The sequence below is a fragment of the Cricetulus griseus genome (assembly GCF_003668045.3).
Source record: "Cricetulus griseus strain 17A/GY chromosome 1 unlocalized genomic scaffold, alternate assembly CriGri-PICRH-1.0 chr1_0, whole genome shotgun sequence".
Lineage (NCBI taxonomy): Eukaryota > Metazoa > Chordata > Mammalia > Rodentia > Cricetidae > Cricetulus > Cricetulus griseus.
Window position 1 is genome coordinate 130,593,184 of NW_023276806.1, and position 20,124 is coordinate 130,613,307.

Here is a 20,124-nt window from a genome sequence, read left to right on the forward strand (position 1 = left end):
CTGTTGTTGGTTTGTTTCTTCAAGATTTTGCATGTAGAAGCTGGGCTGACCTCCAACTCTCCGTCTTTTTGTGTCAGCTTGTAATTATGGGCATCTGCCTCCACTCTTGGCTCCGTTATTGCTTCTTTTGAGACGAGGGTCTCTTGCATTCCAGGCTTGGGCGGAACTCTATGTAGCCAAGGATGACTGCTTGGATACCAGGTGTATACCAGCATGATTGGTTTATACTGTGTGAGGGTATTGAACGCAAGGCGTCACACATGCTAAACAAGTCATCTGCCATGTGTCTGTGTGTTTGAGATTAGGGTCTCATGTATCCCAGGCTGGCCTCGAACTCACCATATGTATGAGGTTGATCCTGATTACTGATCCTCCTGTCTCCGCTTGACAAGCGCTGAGATTACAGGCATGCACTACCCCACTCAGCCCCTTAAGATAATTTCACTGAAGGACAAATTCCGGTTTTGACACAGATTATTTGATTGCCCTAAAGTAGTATGTGTGTATATATACTTGCATGCTTCTGTACGGCATGCTTCTGTATAGTAATTGTTTTTGCAAAAGGCATTACGTTACTTCCAAAGGTACCCCCCACCCCACCATCCGCCTCAATATTCTGCCCGATGGGGGCGCCATACATAGCAAAAAATCCATGACAAAGTGATCAGAAGCGCTATGCTGGGCAAGGGCAGAGACGCTCAAAAAGAACACAGCCATAGACCACTCCTCTCAGGAATAAAGAGCGAGGGGGCGGGGTTCAATCTCGTTGATGATTGGTTGTTACTCCTGGCCAATCATGATCAGAGATTGATTTCTCTCCCCCCCCACACACACCCACCCTAACAGCGATGATCCGCCTCCCTGGAGATTTTGACGCCACGTTTACAAATGAGGACAGGTTACGTAAGAGAGATGGACGGAGCAGCCAATGAGAGCTCCGGGCGCTAATGGGAGGGTGAAGCCGCTGCCAGGTTCGGGGCGGAAGGAGCGTCCCTAGCTAAGACGGAGCGGAAGATGGCGGCGGAAACGCTGCTGTCCAGTGTGTTGGGGTTGCTATCGCTCGGGCTCCTGCTACCCGCGCGGCTGACGGGGGCCGTCGGGAGCCTGAATCTGGAGGAGCTGAGCGAGATGCGTTATGGCATCCAGATCCTGCCGTTGCCTGTCATGGGAGGGCAGGTGAGGGCTGTGGGGGCGAGGGTCCTATGCAAGAAGAAGGGGCTCGCACACGGTGAAGGAGGAAGGGCAGGTGCGAGCCGGGCTCCGGAGACTAAGGGGGTGGAGAAGGGCAGCTGGTGCGCACACGGCACAGCTGGCAATCGCAGGCGGACCCATTCCCGGGGGACCTGGCACCGGCAGGGGTGGGGCTTCCCGCTGTGCACCTCGGGTCCCCGGGTCACGGTGAAAGCACCCAGACTCCGCCGGGTGGGGAAGTGAGAGCGCCCTTTTCCTCGGCTCGTCCGCCCGCCCGCCCTCCCGCCGCCCGGACAATGCAAGCTGGAGGACCTGTGGCTTCTGTCTTCGACTGGGCACTTACTTCCCCAGGGTCTGAAGAGGGATCTCGCTGTTCTTGATCCCAGCCTCTACCTCCCTGCCCCCCTTCCCGACCCTTCTTTCCCAGAGCCAAGCTTCAGACGTGGTGGTTGTGTCTTCGAAGTATAAACAGCGCTATGAGTGCCGCCTGCCAGCTGGAGCCATTCACTTCCAGCGGGAAAGGGAGGAAGAGGCACCCGCTTACCAAGGGCCTGGGATTCCTGAATTGTTGAGCCCAATGAGAGATGCTCCCTGTCTGTTGAAGGTGAAAGGACTGGGCGGTGGGTGGGATGTAGTCATGACAACTGAAGTGCTAGGGAAGGAGTGGGTCCTCGGGCGCGGGGTGTGTGTGTGAGTTCAGGGACCACTGGTGTACTAGATATATTTACAGACGATGTGTGGAGGTCAAAGACTCTTGCATCCACAGATCACCTTTGCTGAATGTGGGGAAGGGTTACTGATAGACGGAGGAGCAGGCGCTTACCCAGAAAGTCGCCAGCTGCCCCTGTTTGGTCTTAACTCAGGATTCCATTGTATTCGGGGGGAGTTCATTTAATGCTTGAACCTCTGGGAGTCTTCGTCTGAGAGCTTCAAGGATAGCACGATGTCTTATCTTTACGGTGGGCAGGGAGTCTATGATCCCAAGCTGGAGCACATGGCATGGCCCTGTCTCACCTGTCCCCCGACAAAAAAAAAAGAAAAAGAAAGAAAGAAAGAGGAAGGAAAGAAAGAAAGAAAGAGGAAAGAAAGAAAGAAAGAAAGAAAGAAAGAAAGAAAGAAAGAAAGAAAAAGGGACACATATGGAAAGTAGGCATATTTTAGATGTGTGTTTCCAACCATGAAAGAGACAGCTGTCCCTTCTCGCAGAGTCTGGACAACGAACGAGAAAACAGAGAGAGAGATGAGAACTAAATGGGAGTTTATATGTTTTGGAACCAGGAGACTGTTTTCAAAAAGAGGGATTTTCATTCCCCCTGATGGTTCGTTTTTTAATTGTCAGACCAAGGACTGGTGGACTTATGAATTCTGTTATGGACGCCATATCCAGCAGTACCATATGGAAGGTGATTCGTTCTTAGATTTTTTTTTCCCCAAGCTTTCACTGTCATGTGTGGAAGGGGACCGCCCTTCCCTTCCAGTCCCCTCCCTTCTAGATATCATAACGAGCGAGAATAATGTGCTTTCCTGTTGCTTCTCTTACAGACTCAGAGATCAAAGGTGACGTCCTCTACCTCGGCTACTATCAGTCAGCCTTCAACTGGGATGATGAAACAGCCAAGGTAACAGGAGTGTGGGGTCAGAATGGGTACAGGCCTAGCTGCGGACTGAGAGCTCAGGCAACAGGGGAGAGTCAAGAGTTAGCTGGTGTGAATCTCGGGGTTCGGTGCCTATCAAGACAAAGTCCCCTGGGATCGGGACTCCTGTGATGTCGGGGTCCCTGCCAGAGGCTGGGGTCATTCTTCTACCTTGCTTCTTTTTGTCACACCCTCTCTGTCCCTCCTGATGTTTTTTTCTCCAGGCCTCCAAGCAGCATCGGCTGAAACGCTACCATAGCCAGACTTACGGCAATGGGTCCAAGTGTGATCTCAACGGGAGGCCCCGAGAAGCGGAAGTCCGGGTAAGGAGAGCGGTCCCGAGTAACAGTCTACTTTCTCTGGGTGGAGGGCAGATCTAGTTCGCCACTAAATGCCATTGTCTGGATTTAATTCTGTGTTTCCCATGTGCTTCCCGGAGCGCTTCCAGCTATGTCTAATCTTTCCAGCATTACTTCTCACACTCACCTGAGCTATTATTAATGTTAGTGTCTCTGACTCCCCCATGCTCTGGATGGAGCACTGAGGCATTGGTCTTAACTTGTCTGGTGAAGCAGCAGCAAATAGGAAGCTCCTGCATGGGTAGAAGGCCTTGTATGGAGGAAAACAGATGTTAACACAAGAAATGAGTCTGAAGGAAGCCAGTAAGGCTGGGTTCTCAACCTGTGGGTCCCGAGACCCCTTTGTGGGACAAACAGCCCTTCTAGAGGGGTTGCATATCAGATACTTACATTACATAACAGTGGCACAATCATAGTTATGAAGTAGCAACGAAAAAATTTTATGGTTGGGGATCACCACAACAGGAGGCATTGAGTTAAACTGTAGCAGCGTTAGGGCGGTTATGAACTGTTGCTAACGAGGGAGTGTGAGAAGGAAAGAGGGCCGGTTCTCCCAAAGCCCAGTCATCCTAAGGATCTATTAAAACTCTTCAGGGCTGGGCATGGTGGTTCATGCAAGCCTGTAATCCCAGAACAAAAAACAAAAACCTCTCTTTGGTTGGAAGTTGGAGGCTGAGGTAGGAGCATTGTGATCTCAAGACTATCATGAAATTCATGGAGAATACTGTACTAAAAAACTAACAAAAGAAAACCCTGTTTTGCCTTGTGGTTGGGACTCTTTAATTCTCACCTTCATCTTGGTCGATAGCCTGCTAACCACTGGTCTCTACCACCTGGCTTATAGCTGACTGGGGACAGACAAGCATGCAGAAAAGGCTTAGTCTATACCTGGAGAGAACCACGTGACACCTACCTATACCAACTTTATGTAAAATAGATTTTTTAAATCAATTGTGCACTAGTATTGAATACCGAATCCCAAGAGTGGAAAGAATAATTCAATGTTAGCAGCTATTCATTGTGTGACTGCTCCTTCCATGCCCAAATCAAGCTGTCAGTATGACATGGACCATCTTGCAATGTTGCCAGAACTTTCCAGGTGGTCCATGTGAGGTGTGAGCTGGTTCCAATGTGCTGCCACTTCTGCCTGGTCCTAGAAACCATTCGGTGCTTCTGCCTCACAAAGAAAATCCAAGTGTTTCAGCAGTGACCAAGTGGTGCCGGGAAGTGACAGAAAATAGTCAAATGGATTTACTTTTGTCCTTTAATTTTATTTTTTTCAAGATGAGGCCTGTCGTCCAGCGGTGGTGGCATACACCTTTAATCCCAGCACTTGGGAGGCAGAGGCAGGTGGTGAGTTCGAGACCAGCCTACAGAGCAAGTTCTAGGACAGCTTCCAAAACTACAGAGAAACCCAGTCTTGGGTGGTGGGGATGGGGGTGGGGGGACAGGGCTTCTCTGTGTAGCCTTGGCTGTCCTAGAACTTGCTCTGTAGATCAGACTGGCCTTGAGCTCACAGAGATCAGGTTGCCTCTGTCTCTTGAGTGCTGGGATTAAAGGAGTGTGCCACCACTTAATTTTAATTGTTTTTAATTAATTTTATATAAAGTAGTGGGTTTCACTATAACACTTAAAGCTATTTAAAGAGGAAACTGCTTTAAAGCTTTTGTTTTTTTTATGTGCATTGGTGTTTTGCCTGAATGTTTGCAAGGGTGTCAGATAACCTGGAATTGGAGTTACAGCTTGCAGTTGCAATTGCAAGCTGCCATGTGGGTGCTGGGAATTGAACCCAGGTCCTCTGGTGGAACAGCCAGTGCTCTTAACCCCTGAGCCATCCCTCCAGCTGCCGTTTTAAAGCTTTTAAAAAAAATATTTAGGCATGTGTGTGTGTGTGTGTTTATGTGAACCATGTGTGTGCAGGTGCCCTCAGAGGGAGTCAGGTCCCCTGGGACTGGAGTTGCAGGCAGTTGTGAGCCCCCCATTACGAGTCTTGGAAATCGAATCTGTGTCTTCTGCAAGAGCAGTACGTTTTCTTAACCACCAAGCCAACTCTCCCAACCCCTCTTGATATTTTCAGATGTGTTTATCATTGTACTTTGCTTATGTCAGCCCCCCACCCCCATGTTGTAGATGAATTCTGATGGTGAAACAATAAGATTTGTTGTGGGATTGGACATGGGTCAGATTTGAGGATGACTACTGTGACTGTTTTAGCTTCAGTGGGCTGCAAATTGTCATTGACTACAGTGTGAGGAGCAGGTTGAAGAAGGAAGATGGGTTGGGTTTGTGCATATGGAGGTCAAGAGGCCCAATAGACATCCCACTGGTGATGTTCGGTCAGCAATTAGCTCTGTGACTCAAAATGAAATCCAGGCTGGAGATAAAAATACTCGTTGTGTTTCTGTCACAGTGGCCTTGTCCCTCTGCCAGGGACAGTATGATGCTCTTTGAGTGGCTGACTCTGTCTCTTCATTCAGGTTAGACTCAATAATATACAGGTCCCCTTCCATCCTGGTAAACACTTAAGTGTTTGTCTTAGTCAGGGTTTCTATCGTTGCAATGAAACACCATCACCAAAAAGCAAGTTGGGGAGGAAAGGGTTAACCTGGCTTACACTTCAGCATTGCTGTTCATCACTGAAGGAAGTCAGGACAGGAACTCAAACAGGGCAGGATCCTGGAGGCAAGAGCCAATAGAGGCCGTGGAGGGGAGCTACTTACTGGCTTGCTTCTCCTGGCTTGCTCAGCCTGCTTGCTTTCTTACAGAACTGAGGACCACCTGCCCAGGGATGGCACCACCCACCATGGGCTGGGTCCTCCCCCACTGATCACTTTAATGAGAAAATGCCTTACAGCTGAATCTCAAGGAGGCATTTCCTCAACTGAGGCTCCTTCCTCTGATGACTCCAGCTTGTGTCAAATTGATACAAAACCAGTCCAGTGTTTTATATTCTTCAAAGTCAGTGTCATAAACTGGCCCTGGCATGGCTCAGCCCTACAACCCAGCACTTAGGAGTCTGAGGCAGGGGACAACTGCCAAGTCTGAGGCCAGCCTGGGCTCCATAGGGATTTAGTTATAGGCCATTCTGGGTTATAGAACAAGAGCCTCTCAAAAACAACAAGAGCATGTATCATTGCCTGAGATGTTCTTCTGTAATATCTGCCTCCATCTAGCTGCACTAAAAAAGAGCCCCAAGAAGGGAAAGGCAATGCCTGTCCTGTTCCTTGCTATATCCTAGTTCCTGGGGTGGGGCCTGGTACCAGTTGATACCCAACCATTTACTCAATGAATAGGATGAATAAATGACAACCCGTTTAAACATTACCTTTCTTTCTGCGGAGGCAGGTGGATCTCTGTGAGTTCAAAGCCATCCTGGTCTACAGAGTGAGTTCCAGGACAGTCAAAAGCTACACAGAGAAACCCTGTCTTGAAACAAAACAAAAAACCGTTACGTCTGGAGTGAGATGCTGTCTTGCTGTGTTTTCAGTTTGCAATTCCTAGATAACTGTTCATTCTTTCCACCATGGGTTCCCGGAGTCAAATTCAAGTCATCAGGATTACACAGCAAGCACTGTCACCCACTGAGCCATCCTGCCAGCCCACAGAGACTTTTAAAATGTGCTTATAGGCACATATCTGCAACTCATCCCACATGAATATATAAAAAAGCCCTCCGTTATCTTATACAGATGCCGTTTTTCTGTTACACATCTCCACCATCTCTTACCTAAACGGTTCCCCACGGATAGATATGTAGGTTGTCTTAAAGCTTTTATTAACACAGAATTGCTGCAGTGAACAGTCTTCTTGTACCTATAGAGTATATGCAGATTATATTCCTGGAAGTAGACTTGTGTAATTTGGATATGTGCTGCCAAATTACCCTACTTAGGAACACTGCTCTCCTCAGTGTGTAAGAACGCCAGCCTGCTATATTTTTAAACTTTTGGAATTTGGCTAATCATTGGCTATGCATCAGATAAAGAATTCTTTTTCAGAATGGTTTTGTTTTACATTTCTCCTTACACTTCCTGGTCTTTAAGAGTCTCTTGTCATCACAACACAGCAGAAGCAGGAGGATCACTGGTTTAAATAAGGAGTTCCAAGACAGCCAGGGCTACATTGTGAGACACTGTCTCAGAACAAACAAACAATACTCTCTTATCCCCTTTAACACTTTGTTATTTTGTTTTTGTTTTTGTTTTTTCAGATAGGGTTTCTCTGTGTAAGTCCTGGCTGTTCTGTAATTCACTCTGTAGACCAGACTGGCCTCCAACTCACAGAGATCTGTAGTCTGCCTCTGCCTCTGCCTCCTGAGTGCTGGGGTTAAAGACGCTACCACTGCCCAATTCCTTTACACTTTTCTTTTTTTTAATAGTTTTTTTAAAGATTTTATTTACTATGTGTACAACATTCTGTTTCCATGTATATCTACACACCAGAAGAGGGCACCAGGGCACCAGGTCTCATAACAGATGGTTGTGAGCCACCATGTGGTTGCTGGGAATTGAACTCAGGACCTCTGGAAGAGCAGTCAGTGCTCTTAACCTCTGAGCCATCTCTCCAGGCCCTTTACACTTTTCTTTAACTATCATTGTCTTTGCCCGTTTTCCTAGTGACTTGTCTACTTGTGTGTCAGTGACCATCCTGCTGGCTTTGTAGCTTTTCTTGTAACTTTTTCCCCCTCCTGGACCTGAGGATTGAATCTGTGCCTTTGACTTCTGGTCCATCCTGTAAGTTCCTGAGCAGAATGTCCACCTCACTAATTTTGTATTAAAGGCTCTTTCCTAATTTCATATTTAAAGCTACCCATTTTGCTCAGAATACTATTTAGTTGCATCCCTCCCGTTTTATTTCATTTATTTTTTATTTATTCTGAATCAGGGTTTCTCTGTGTAGCTTTGCAGCCTGTTCCTGGAACTAGCTCTTATAGATGAGATTGGTTTCGATTTCAAAGAGATCCACCTGCTTCTGCCTCTGTCTCTCAGGTGCTGGGACTAAAGGCATGAGCCACCACTCCCAGCCCCTCCAATTCTAATGTGTAGTTTGTATATTTTCAGTACATCTCTACCTCAATTCAGAACTATATTCTTAGCGTCTGTCTAAACCCATGTGTTTCATTTTTGTTGTCTTTGGTTTGGTTTCAGAGGCTGTTTGTTTTTGTTTCTTTGAGACAGGATCTCACTGTGTAATCTTAGCCTCCCAGTGCTGGGGTCAAAGGCGTGGTAAGACTGCTGTTGTCTTCTAAGTTGTTTACTGTGTGAATGAATGGCTTTTTTCTTTGAGACTCTTTTGGGTATTTATCTAGGTTTGATCATGGTCTTTTGCCTCCTTCTGTTTACAATATAGGTTGTTTGTTCCCCACAGTGACAAGAAACTGGCCACTTCCTGTCAGTCCATAGGAACTGCTTTGGGTTTAGCCCTGTGCTGCTGTCAAAGCCAGGTTTCTTACTCTTTGGCCTCTTTTTTTTTTTTTCTTCCTTCACCAGTTCAGGAAGCTGTCTGACTCTTACATGTTTCACATGCTCAGTTTTCAGGTTCATACTCTTGGCAAGAAGCTTGCCTGTAACTTGTTTGCTTACAACACCAATAGTATGCACTGTTGGCGGCACTGTGGACTCCAGGTTTGCCATGGTAACCTTTAGGGGTGTTCCTTGCTGAACAGTACTATATCACCCTTCTGGTAGGTTCACATATATGTGGCCAAAAAGCAACTCTGTGTGTTCTAAAAAGCTTGAAGAATTTGTACTTGCTGCCTCTCCTCTCTCTCTCTCTGCCTCTGTGTTGCCATCTTGGTGAATTACAGGCTGGCCCAGCAGGGACCCTCCTTACATGACCCAGGTCCAGGCTTGCATACTGAGCCCTCACTGAAGAATCTAAGGCCACATCAGACAGTACAAGCTTGGGATTCTGGTTAAGTGGACAGACACACATTCACTTCAGGGTGACATATATTCACTTCAGTGTGAGACACAAGACACACAGTGGATGCCATGGGACTCAGGCAGATTGTAGGACTCAGGTAGACGTTCTCTGGACTTGATTTTTTGTTTTTTAATTTACTTGTTTTGCATGGGTTTTACGTAGCTCAAGTTGGTCTTGAACTTGTTATGAAGCTAAAGATGACCTTGAACTCCCAATCTTCCTCCTACCTCTCAAGTGCTGGGATTCAAGTGTACTAACACACAGTTTTGTTTTTTAAAGATTTATTATGTGTACAGTGTTTGCCTGCATGTATAACTGCAGGCCAGAGGAGGGCACCAGATCTCATTACAGATGGTTTGTGGTTGCTGGGAATTGAACTCAGGACCTTAAGAAAAAGAAAGAAAGAAAGAAAGAAAGAAAGAAAGAAAGAAAGAAAGAGGGTATGGTAACAGGCTTTTTTTTTTTTTTTTTTTTTTTTTTTTTTTGAGTCACCAACCAGCTCTCAAATCATGACATGGAGACTTACTAGTTTTGAATGTTAGGCCTTTTCTTAACTCTTATTTCTTGCTAGCTCTTATAACTTAAATTATCCTGTTTCTCTTCATCTATGTTTTGCCTCAGGGCTTCTGTAGATCTTTCCTGCTTCTGTTGCTTGGCTGGTTGGTGGCTGCTTGGCCCCTGGTGTGTCCCTCTCTTTCTCCCTTGGTCTGCTCCTCCCTAGCCTAGAATCTTCCTCCTATTTATTCCCTCTGCCTGCCAGCCCTGCCTATTCCCCTCCTACGTGGCTATTGGCTGTTCAGCTTTTAATTAGGCCAATTGGGTGCCTTAGGCAGGCAAGGGGAAACAAATGTAACACATCTTTATATAATTTAACAAATGCGGCAGAAACAAATGTAACACATATTTACATTGTTAACAAAGGCAGCAGAAACAAATGTTAACACATCTTTGCTTAGTTAACGGAACATGCCACAATAGGCTATCTTTGATGTCTCGCATGTGGGCCTAGGAGCCTCATAAGCTTCCATGGATCCTCTTCACCCCCATCTTGCTGTAGGAGCTTTGCATGTGTTTTGAAGATTCCAGTTGTGGTGCTTACTCACCCTTGTATGGCAAATGCTTTATTTACCCACTAAGCCATCTCTTTGTATGTTTACTCATGAGCAATTCAGTAGTCCTTCTTAGTTACCTCCTTGTAACTTTCCAGGTGTCTCTACCATTCTGTTGATAAAATCATGCTAACCTCAGAAAATTAAAAAAAAGGGGGGGGGGCTGGAGAGATGGTTCAGTAGTTTAAAAGTTCTTGTTACCAAACCTGACCTCCTGGGTTCAGTCCCCAAGACCCACATGTTAAAGAAAATCAACTTCCACAGTCCGTCCTCTGGCCTCCACCCCAACATTCGTACAGCATCACTAGCAAACACACAGTATATAAATGAAAATACTTTTAACAAACTCAAAAAAAAGTCTCACTTTTTCTACACTCTGAAGACGATGTATGATTAGAATTTTTTATTCTTGGAATTTTTTTTTAGAATTAATCTGTTAAGTCTTGACCTACGATTTTGTTGTTCTGTGCTTTGTTTTGAAATTGGGTTTCACTATATAGTGCTGGCTGGCCTGGAGTTTGCAGTGTAGATCAGGCCAGCCTCAAACTCAGAGATCTGCCTCGTGAGGAGACTAACAGTGTTTGTGATGTGCTTTGTCTTAGATTTTTTTTTGTAGAAAGACTTTTAACTACTGGGTTATGTTCCTACCCCCACCCCAAGCTGAGAATTGAACCCAGGATCCTGTGCGTGCTTGCTTGCAGGCCAAGCAAATGCTTTACTTCTGAGCAACACCTCCAGTCCTTGCTTCATTTTGTTTTTTATATAGGGTGTAGATATGTAGCCCAGGCTGGCCTCAAGGTCACTACTTAGTCTCCTGCTTCGTCCTCCTGAGAGCCACCACACTTAGCTCCTGATTCATTTTTGTTACTAGTTCTAGGAATATTTAAACTTTCTACTTCAACTTGGGCTAGTTTTACTGTTATGTTTTTCTTGATATTTTTCCATTTCATAGGATTTTTTTGGATTTATTCATGTACAGTTGTTCATTATATACTTCTATTAGCTTTTGTTTTAGTTTGGTGTTTGAGACACGGTCTTGTGTTGCTCTAGCCCTCCTCAAACTCACTTTATAGAAGATGGCCTTGAACCCCTGGTCCTCTGGCCTCCACCTCCCAGGTAGGTCAGGTACCAGCATGTTGGCTTCTGTAATTGGGCTCCATCCCTCCTGGGTCACGTGGCTTCTCTGTAATTCTCACACCTGGGCAACACTGTTCACCTGCTGAGCCACCCCCACCCTCACCTGCTCAGACCCTATTCTGCTCTTGCCCATAGGAAATCCCTTTCCATCTCCCTTTCTTTTTAATTGTAAAGTATCTTCTTTTTTTTCCTTTATCTGCCCACAAGTTACAGTAAGGAAATCCCTATCCCTTTGTTTTGTTTAGGATATTTGTTTGTTGGCTTTGAATTCTGGACCCTCCTGCCACTGCCTCTGGTTCACTCAAGTGTTGGATTTGCAGGTGTGCGAGCCCATACCCGACACTATTCCTTACAGCTCTTTCCAAGGCAGTGCGTCCATTGTTCCCACGTTTTTGCAGCTATGTAGTAAATACCCCAGTGGGCATATGCCCATTGTCTCACCACCTCACTATTTTGCTGAATGAAATTGTTCACCCCCAACCTTTGTTATGACAAAAGATTGTTTTATACTGTGTGTTTCCTATAACTATTTAAGTATGATCTGACATATTTTAATTTTTTTAACCTCTGAGTCATCTCTCCAGCCCATAATTTTAATTTTTTTATTCTTTATTTTTGAAATAGGGTCTCACTGTGTAGCTCTGGTTGTCCTGGAACTTATTGTGTAGACCAGGCTGGTCTCAAACTCAGAGAGATCCTCCTGCCTCTGCTTCTCCAAGAGCCAACATTGAAGGTGTGCACCATCCTGCCCAGCTACATCACCCCATTTTTTAATATCTTCCTAAAGAGACTCCCCTTTCTCCCCTGCTGCACCCTCCCCCAGATTTCCTTCCTTTCTTGTACTAGGAACCAAAGCAGGGCTTGTGCATGGTAGACAAAATCCACCGAGTTATGCCCAGCTCTGCCAGAAGTTTCTTTTTCTAGTATCTAGGTTTACTATATGTCTGTTTTGGGGGATGTGGAGAGCTTTTTAAGACACTCTCCTATAGCCCAAACTATCCTTGATCTCCTGATTCTCCTGCCTTCACTTCCTAAGTGCTGGGATTACAAGTGAGGTTTATATTTTATTGATTTCTTGTTTAATTATGTTTCAGTCAGAAAAGTGTACCATTTACTTTTGAGCCCTGTCAGGTTTGTCGAGTCTGGTTCTGTGGTGCATTGTACATCAGTATCTGGACAAGCATGCAGAGAACATGTGGTTAGGTTTCCAATTGTGTTGTTTAAACCTTTGGTATCTGTGCTGATTTGTCTCCTACTGTATCATTTTTTTTTTTTCCGTTTTTCGAGACAGGATTTCTCTGTGGATTTGGGGGCTGTCCTGGAACTAGCTCTTGTAGACCAGGGTGGTCTCAAACTCACAGAGATCCACCTGTCTCTGCTCCCGAGGGCTGGGATTTAAGGCGTGCGCCACCAACGCCTGGCCTTTTTTTTTTTTTAAGATGTATTTCTTTATTATGTAGTGTTCTGCCTGCATGTCTGCCTTCACTCCAGAAGAGAGCACCAGATCTCACTACAGATGGCTGTGAGCCATCATGTGGTTTCTGGGAATTGAACTCAGAACCTCTGGGAGAACAACCCATGCTCTTAACCCCTGAGCCATCTCTCCAGCCCCTTAATATTGTTAATTAATCTCTTAACTATGAGCTCTTTATTCATCTAGTTCACTAATATTTATGAAGCCCTCTATGCCATGTACTTTTCTAGTTGCTAGTAATATTTCAGTAAACAACAGATAAAAATTTGTTCAGATAGGCAGTGTCGCTAAGTGCAGTGTGGGGACTTCCTTTCTCTCCAGGCTCGGAATTGAATGTTGACCTTGTGTAGGCCAGCCAGGACCCTCCCAGGAACCTCATGCATCTCTGTCTAACCATTTCCCAAGCTTAGTGGTTCAATTTCCCAATCCCACCATTGGTTTGTGAGGCCAGGGCTTGGTGTTAACCTCCTCACGATAGCCCTGTGGTGAGTGTGGATTGTTTGATTGGCACTTCCTTGATAGTGTTTTCATCTGTTAATTGATAGTTTCTCTTCCCTGAAGCAATGACTGTTCAACTCTTAACATTTTTAAATTGGGTTATTTATCTTTTTATTATTAGAGTGTAAATGCTCTTTTTCTTTCCTTTTACCTTTTTGTGACAAGATCTTTCACTGTAGCCCAGGTTGGCCTTGAATTTGCTAAGTAGCCCAGGCTAGTCTTGAACTTGCTAGGTAGCCCAGGCTAGCCTTGAACCCCAGATTCTCCTGTCTCAGCCTCCTCAGTGCTATGATTATAGCAGCCAGCTCACATAGCTCCTGTCTCTGAGCTCACTTAGTTGATTAGTTTTTCAAACTGTAGCCCAGACTGGCCTTGAACTTGCTATATAGCTCAGGCTGGCCTTGAGTTCATAGCAACTGTCCTGCATTAGCCTGCTGAGTAATGGAATTATAGGTTTGCCTCACCATGTTTAAACACATTGTTTTAAAATGAGGGACACTTTGTGTCATCCTTGCCCAGGGGCCATGATAATCTCTGTATCCTTGCAATCTTAGTATGTGTGCTGCTGAGGTGAGCGCCATTTTTTTTTTTAATCCATTATTATTGTGAGTGATGCCATAGCACATATAGGGGTATCAGAGGACAATTTGTAGGAGTTGGTTCTCTCTGTCCACTGTGTGGGGATCAAACTCAAATTGTTGGGCTTGATTGCAAGCACCTTGGCCCACCAAGCCACCTCACCAGCCCCTACACACCATGTTTGTATAAAGCAAGGGAATGATAGATACAAAGATTGATTGACTACCTACAGTTAAGTTGCCTAATTTTCCTTCCATTTTTGCCTCTTACCAGCTGGTCACCTGAGCAAGTGCCTTAATTGCATCATTTGATAAGTTTTCATGTCTTGGACCACAAAGCTGGGGTGCTAATGCCTTTCCCTTTGGCAGGGAGGATGTTTTTGTTTTTTGAGACAGGATTTCTCTCTCTAGCTCTGGATGTCCTGAACTCCCTCTGTAGTCCAGGCTGGCCTTAAACTCAGAGATCCACTTGCCTCTGCTTCCTGAGTCCTGGAATTAAAGGCATGTTAATGCCTTCCTTGCTTGGTCTTTGTGACAGCCAAATAATTGAATCTGTGTAACATGACACATGCCCAGGTGCCCAGTGTCTGACATAAGAACTGCTTAACACAAGACAGCTGCTCTGAGAACCAAAGGTAGCTTGGTGGTTTTGACGAATGCCTCTCCCTTCCTGCTCTGCCACAGTTCCTTTGTGATGAGGGTGCAGGTATATCTGGGGACTACATTGATCGAGTAGATGAGCCCTTGTCCTGCTCCTACGTACTGACCATTCGGACTTCTCGGCTCTGCCCCCACCCTCTCCTCCGGCCCCCAGCCAGCGCTGCTCCACAGGCCATTCTTTGTCACCCTGCCCTGCAGCCTGATGAGTACATGGCCTACCTCCAGAGGCAAGCTGGTGAGTGAGACGGAGATGAGCCGGGGACGGAGAGAGCTGGGGATGGGGTCAGGCAGGCCCAGTGTTGAAATGGGTTCCTATCCTGTCTGCACACTGTTTTTCTGGTAGAGTCAAAGCAGCATGAGGAGAAAATCACAGAGGAGGTCCAAGACACAGACCGCCAAGTGTGGGGCGAGACCAAGTCTGCTGGAGTAACCCCAGAGAAAGGAGGTAAGTGTGCTTTTGGCCATTCCATGAACCTGGCCACAGCCACCTTGCTTCCCCCGTCTTACTGCCTCATGCTGACAGTTGTGTGTGACTAACCCACAAGAGGGAGTGTACCTCCTTCTGCTCTGCTCTCTTCTCCCCACTTTTCACATTCCCTCTGTTCTCTGTACCCCAGATGTCAGCCCAGCCAAGGAACACAAGGAATCTGAATTTTGGAAGATGCTGCATGAGCCAGAGGAACAGGCTGCAGTAGGAGAGGAGGCACAGGCAGGGGTGAGGATGGCCTCTCTGATGAGCCTGGGCTCGGGCTTTGGGATGGGTAGGGTCCCTCAAGCCAAGTCTACAAAGCAGCCTCCGAGGCTAGGGATGAAAGGGTATTGCTTGAGGAGCATGAAGGGGGAGGGTATAGAGCCTTCATGCCTGAGTCTGCCTTTTCCCCTCAGCAGGAGAACCGGAACCCTGAGGCTACAGAAGATCCAGCTTCCAACCCTCCCAATGGTCAGTGAACTCTGTCTCCTCTAGTCCTTAGGTGGGGAGTAGAGTAGAGCCGAATACTCAGAGATCAACATCCCTCCCTCCCCCCAGCTCCATTTCTCTTGGGGCCAAGAACTAAACCTGGACTCTTGAACACTGATGCTCTACTACTTAGCCATCCCCCATTCCCCTCCCCCGCCCCGGCTCACAGCAGGACCACTTAAGGAGGTCAAAGGGCACTGGAGCTCCATGCATGCTAACTTTGCACTCCCAGGCAATGTCATGTAATTTTATGGTTTACCCACCTATAAAGTGTGGGCAAAGCTACATCCTAGAGAGCTGGGAGGGTAAATGGAAGTAGAATGCCCAGTATGGAGCAGATACCAAGTACCTGCAGAAAGCAGGGTCCCACCAGGTGGTGGTGGTGACGCACACCTTTAGTCCCAGCACTCAGGAGACAGAAGCAGGCAGATCTCTGTGAGTTTGAGACCAGCCTGGTCTACACAGCCCAGGAGAGGCTCCAAAGCTACAGAGAGAAACCCTTTCTTGAGCACCCCCCCCCCCAGAAAAAAGCAGGATCCAGAGACAAAGAGCCCTTAACCCTGAATCTCCTCCATGGTCCTAAAAACTAGAGTTTTACCAAAAAAGAAAAAAAGAGAGAAAGATTCAGGTGTTCATGGAGGAGGGTTCTTAGTGATTTGACATCTATGTTTCTTTGCTGTCTCTCAGCTGCCTGCCAGCCACTCCTGAAGTAGAGACTGTGGTCCTTGCCTATGGCACCTCTCCTCAGGCATGAAGAGAAGACTTAAATTGCAAAAGGCTCATACCTACTTTTTCTCTCCCATCTCAGATCTTCAGAACAATGTGCAGGTCAAAGTCATCCGGAGCCCAGCAGACTTGATTCGACTGATAGAGGAACTGAAAGGTGGAACCAAAAAGGTATGGCCCTGCTAGGGGCAGAATGGGACCTGCCTCCCAGATTCATCTGGAACAAATTGGGCCCAATAGAACTGGCTCCTACCCTGCCCTTCCTGCGGCCCCCACTGCCATGCTCTGCCAGGGTTGAGTTGGACCACACTTGCCTATTAGGACTGAAGCCTCCAAACGATCCATTTCCTCCCCACCCGACTCAGGGAAAGCCAAGCACAGACCAGGAACAGCCTGGAGATGATACCACGGAGGCCCCTCGGAGGGAGGTGGAGCTGAAGGAAAAGGGGGATGAACCCCAGGCTGTTTCGGAGGAAGAGGACAATGAGGAGGAAGAGGAGGAGGAGGAGGAAGACGAGGATGAGCGGCAGTTATTGGGAGAGTTCGAGAAAGAGCTGGAAGGGATGCTGCTGCCCTCAGACCGTGAGCGGCTCCGCTCGGAGGTTAAGGCCGGCATGGAGAGGGAGCTGGAGAACATCATCCAGGAGGTGAGCTGCTCGCGCTCCTGGGGCGCCACAGATGCCTGTGTCTGCGGTGCAGGACAGCGCTTCCCAGTGTGCTGGCTGCGCCTTTAATTATAAGATGAAAGACAGGAAGACACTTTATCTCCTACAGGCCATGTTCCCCAGACCATTAACCCCCCACCCCTCCCGCCTTCTGTGGGCCTTGCAGACAGAGAAGGAACTGGACCCAGATGGCCTGAGAAAGGAGTCGGAACGGGAGCAGGCAATACTGGCCCTGACAGCCACTCTGGATAAACTCATCAAGAGGCTGCAGGAAAACCAGAGTCCAGACCTGCTGCAGAAACACAAGAAGAAGAAGACTGTCCCTCAAAAGCCTCCCCCATCACCACCTCCTACAGGTGAGAGCAGGCCACAGGAACATGAGTCTTGTTCCCAGAGGGCACAACCTTGAGAGCTCCACCTTTGGGAGCTTAATGTCTCCCTCCATTTTCTGCACAGACACATCAGAGTCATCCTTGCGAAAGTCTGCCTTGGTCTCTGGTTTGCTCTTTACACCACTGTCTAGCATTCTGCCTGGCACTTACTTACACAGTCCCTAAATGACCATGAGCCTAGAAGGTGAAAAGCACCCACTCATGAAGAAGGGGGGTCTCTGTGGGTGGGGGCTTGCATAGCGAAGCCTGGCTGGAGGTGGACACGCAGTGGCAGGGGTGCCAGCTGTCAAGTGTGACTAGGCAAGCCCACTGGCATGAGCCATCAACCTGGCCACACTTCAGTTATTCCTTCTTGCATCTCCTTATGTTTATTTCCTGGAATTCTACTCGTGTGGAGAAGGCGTTCCAAATAGAACATTCCAGTTTCAAACCTTCCATCCCACCTTTTTGGTAAACACTGATTATTAAATCTCAGCATGGGGAAAACCAAGCCATGGCTTTCCAACCTGCTCCGAAAAGCAAAACACCTTTGGTGCAGGTGGCTTGATCTGGCTTTCCGAAAGCCACTGTTTTCCTATAGGAGATGGTAGAGTTACAGGATGGGAGGGGGAGGGCTGCTGTTGGGGAAGGGCATGTTTTTGAACCCTGGATCACATTCATGGGACTGAGAGTATCTATCCAAACCAGCCCATGGCTTAGAGAAGCCACCCTCACAGCCTTCATCCTGGAGTCACATGCTCTGCTTTGTGTCTCCCTGTGTCTTCCCCTCTAAGAGGAGGAGCCTGAACACAGAGTCCGGGTCCGAGTCACCAAGCTCCGTCATGGAGGCCCCAATCAGGATCTGACTGTCCTGGAGATGAACCGGGAAAACCCACAGCTGAAACAGATCGAGGGGCTGGTGAAAGAAGTGCTGGAGAGGGAGGGGCTCGCGGCGGAAGGTGGGCCCTGGAGGGCTTGCCACAGGAGTGGCAGGGCTGGGTCAAGGTCCTCCGACTTGGGACCTGGAGGGCAGGGGACCCTCTACAGCCCCCAGCCTTCCTCTCCTCACCACCCACTTTGCTCCTCCCAGGGAAGATTGAGATCAAAATTGTGAGACCTGGAGCTGAAGGTAACGAGGAGGACACACGCTGGCTAACTGATGAAGACACGAAAAGCCTTAAGGAGATCTTCTTCAATATCTTGGTGAGTGAGGAATCCCACCCAAGTCCTGGGCCCCCAGATCACCCCTCTATGGTACTGAAATAAAGGTCTGGTTACGCCCTGGCCGGCCATCCTGCTGTCTGAGGTGTCCTACATACAGCACAGGGCTTCCCTAAGCTACAGGCAGCACTTCCGGCTCAATGCCCCTCCCCCTCTTCCTCCCAGGTGCAGGGAGCAGAAGAGGCCAATAAAGAGCGCCAGAGACAGAAAGACCTGGAGAGCAATTACCGACGCGTGTGGGGCTCTCCAGGCGGTGAGGACACTGGGGATCGGGATGAGTTTGATTTCTGAAACCAGAGCTGCCAGGCCTTCCAAGGATTCCAGAATCTTCCTGACTGGCTCTGCCTCCTCCTCATCTCCCACCTTGGGGCCCCCCGGAGGCAAAAGGGCAGGTTGGAAGCCAAGCTCTGAACTTCAGGGGTCCGGCTCAGAGAGAGTGTGGAGACCCAATGAGGGAGAGCTGTTGCGACTCCAGAGCCACCCTAAGACCTCAGCCAGGCCTGTGGGCTCCACTTCCCCAACATGCCTTTTCTTTGCCCCTTTGGCTTTTCCTGTCCCCTGACTTCTTACCATGTCTTGTGAGTAGGGCATGGTGGGAAAAGCAGGCGAGCTGGACAGTTTATCAGACTCCAAGAAAGAGGCTCCATCCACCCCACCTCACCCCACCCCACCCCACCTGGATACCCTGTTGCTATTGGGAACTGCTTGCCCCTCCCTTGGATTTCCTCCTTCCTGTTCCCACTGTCCCTTTATCTGTGCTTCTGAGTCAGGAGCCCTTACCTCTGTCACTGAGAGAATAGGAGACCTTACATACCACCTCACACACAATTCCAGCAAAAAGGGTTGGATATGGAGCCACCCATGTGCTTCAGGTTTCTGAATAAAGAACTGGACCATCAATGCATCGGCCTTGTGGGGAGAGGTTTGGTTGGTCTTTTCAGGATGGGAGACATGTCCTATGTTCCTGTTTACTGTGTCCTCCCTGCCAACAGTATCAGTGTGCCTGGGGTTCCCCCCCTCCGAGAATATTAGTATACCTGGAGTACCCACCCCATAGAGTATCAGCGTGCCTGGGGTACTCAGGAAGAGGTCAGGCCCAACGAACAAAGTCCACCAGATGTGGTTTGCTTCTGGGTGAACTGACCAGGCATTGTCCTCTGGAGGACTGAAGGGGACCCCGAGTGTCAGCCTTCACACAGAACAGCAATTATCTTATAAACCAGCTCTGAAGGGGTGAGGACTTGGAGGCAACTCTTAGAGGATCCTAAAAGCAGCGGCAAAGCTACAAGAGACTTTTGATCCCTCCTTTCATCATCTATTCCTATTCCTTCTAGAAAAAATATTACCATATTGGGGAACCAACCCAGGGCCCCACTTGTGCTAGGTGAGCACTGTACTGCTGGGCTGTGTCTAGCCATTGCTTCACTCTTTCCCAATCCTCTCCTCTTTATATCCTGAAACCCCAAATGTGTCCCGCGGAGACCCTCCCATGCCCACAGGGGCATCTCCCCTACCTACAGCCTTGCAAGTCATTGCAACAGGTGGCCTGGTGTCGCTATCTTTTCCTGATTGCCAAGGACAGCTGTGGGTACGTACCTCTTACCCCATTTTCTCTCCC

The 20,124-nt window shown here is 47.8% G+C and overlaps 1 protein-coding gene and 1 non-coding gene across 9 annotated transcripts; one reads left to right on the plus strand and one right to left on the minus strand.

Moving 5' to 3' along the window:
- The first annotated feature begins 979 nt into the window (after positions 1–979).
- On the plus strand, positions 980–19,410 carry Os9 (OS9 endoplasmic reticulum lectin). Of its 8 annotated transcripts, none has more exons than XM_035450891.1 (15): positions 981–1,246; positions 1,578–1,795; positions 2,531–2,594; positions 2,734–2,810; positions 3,050–3,148; positions 14,590–14,800; positions 14,909–15,010; positions 15,183–15,280; positions 15,454–15,505; positions 16,332–16,420; positions 16,615–16,896; positions 17,024–17,270; positions 18,080–18,244; positions 18,376–18,488; positions 18,672–19,410. In XM_035450891.1, the coding sequence occupies exons 1-15, from the start codon at positions 1,015–1,017 to the stop codon at positions 18,795–18,797; spliced, it is 2,175 nt and encodes a 724-aa protein (XP_035306782.1). In that variant the 5' UTR covers positions 981–1,014; the 3' UTR covers positions 18,798–19,410. The 8 variants fall into 8 exon arrangements, with proteins under 8 accessions (XP_035306784.1, XP_035306782.1, XP_035306781.1 ...); XM_035450890.1 differs by having other exon boundaries at positions 982–1,246; positions 15,451–15,505; XM_035450892.1 differs by having other exon boundaries at positions 983–1,246; positions 15,451–15,505; positions 17,081–17,270.
- Positions 13,801–13,905, minus strand: LOC113833044. Its single transcript, XR_003480589.1, has one exon. It is a non-coding gene; the product is annotated as a U6 spliceosomal RNA (small nuclear RNA).
- Positions 19,411–20,124: the final 714 nt, after the last annotated feature.

Excerpts from the sequence above, each read along its gene's own strand:
- Os9 (XM_035450890.1), top strand. The coding sequence starts at position 1,015 with ATGGCGGCGGAAACGCTGCTGTCCAGTGTGTTGGGGTTGCTATCGCTC. Across the intron at positions 17,271-18,079 it reads CCCATCACCACCTCCTACAG|AGGAGGAGCCTGAACACAGA; the intron begins GTGAGAGCAGGC and ends TTCCCCTCTAAG. Across the intron at positions 18,489-18,671 it reads AGATCTTCTTCAATATCTTG|GTGCAGGGAGCAGAAGAGGC; the intron begins GTGAGTGAGGAA and ends TCTTCCTCCCAG.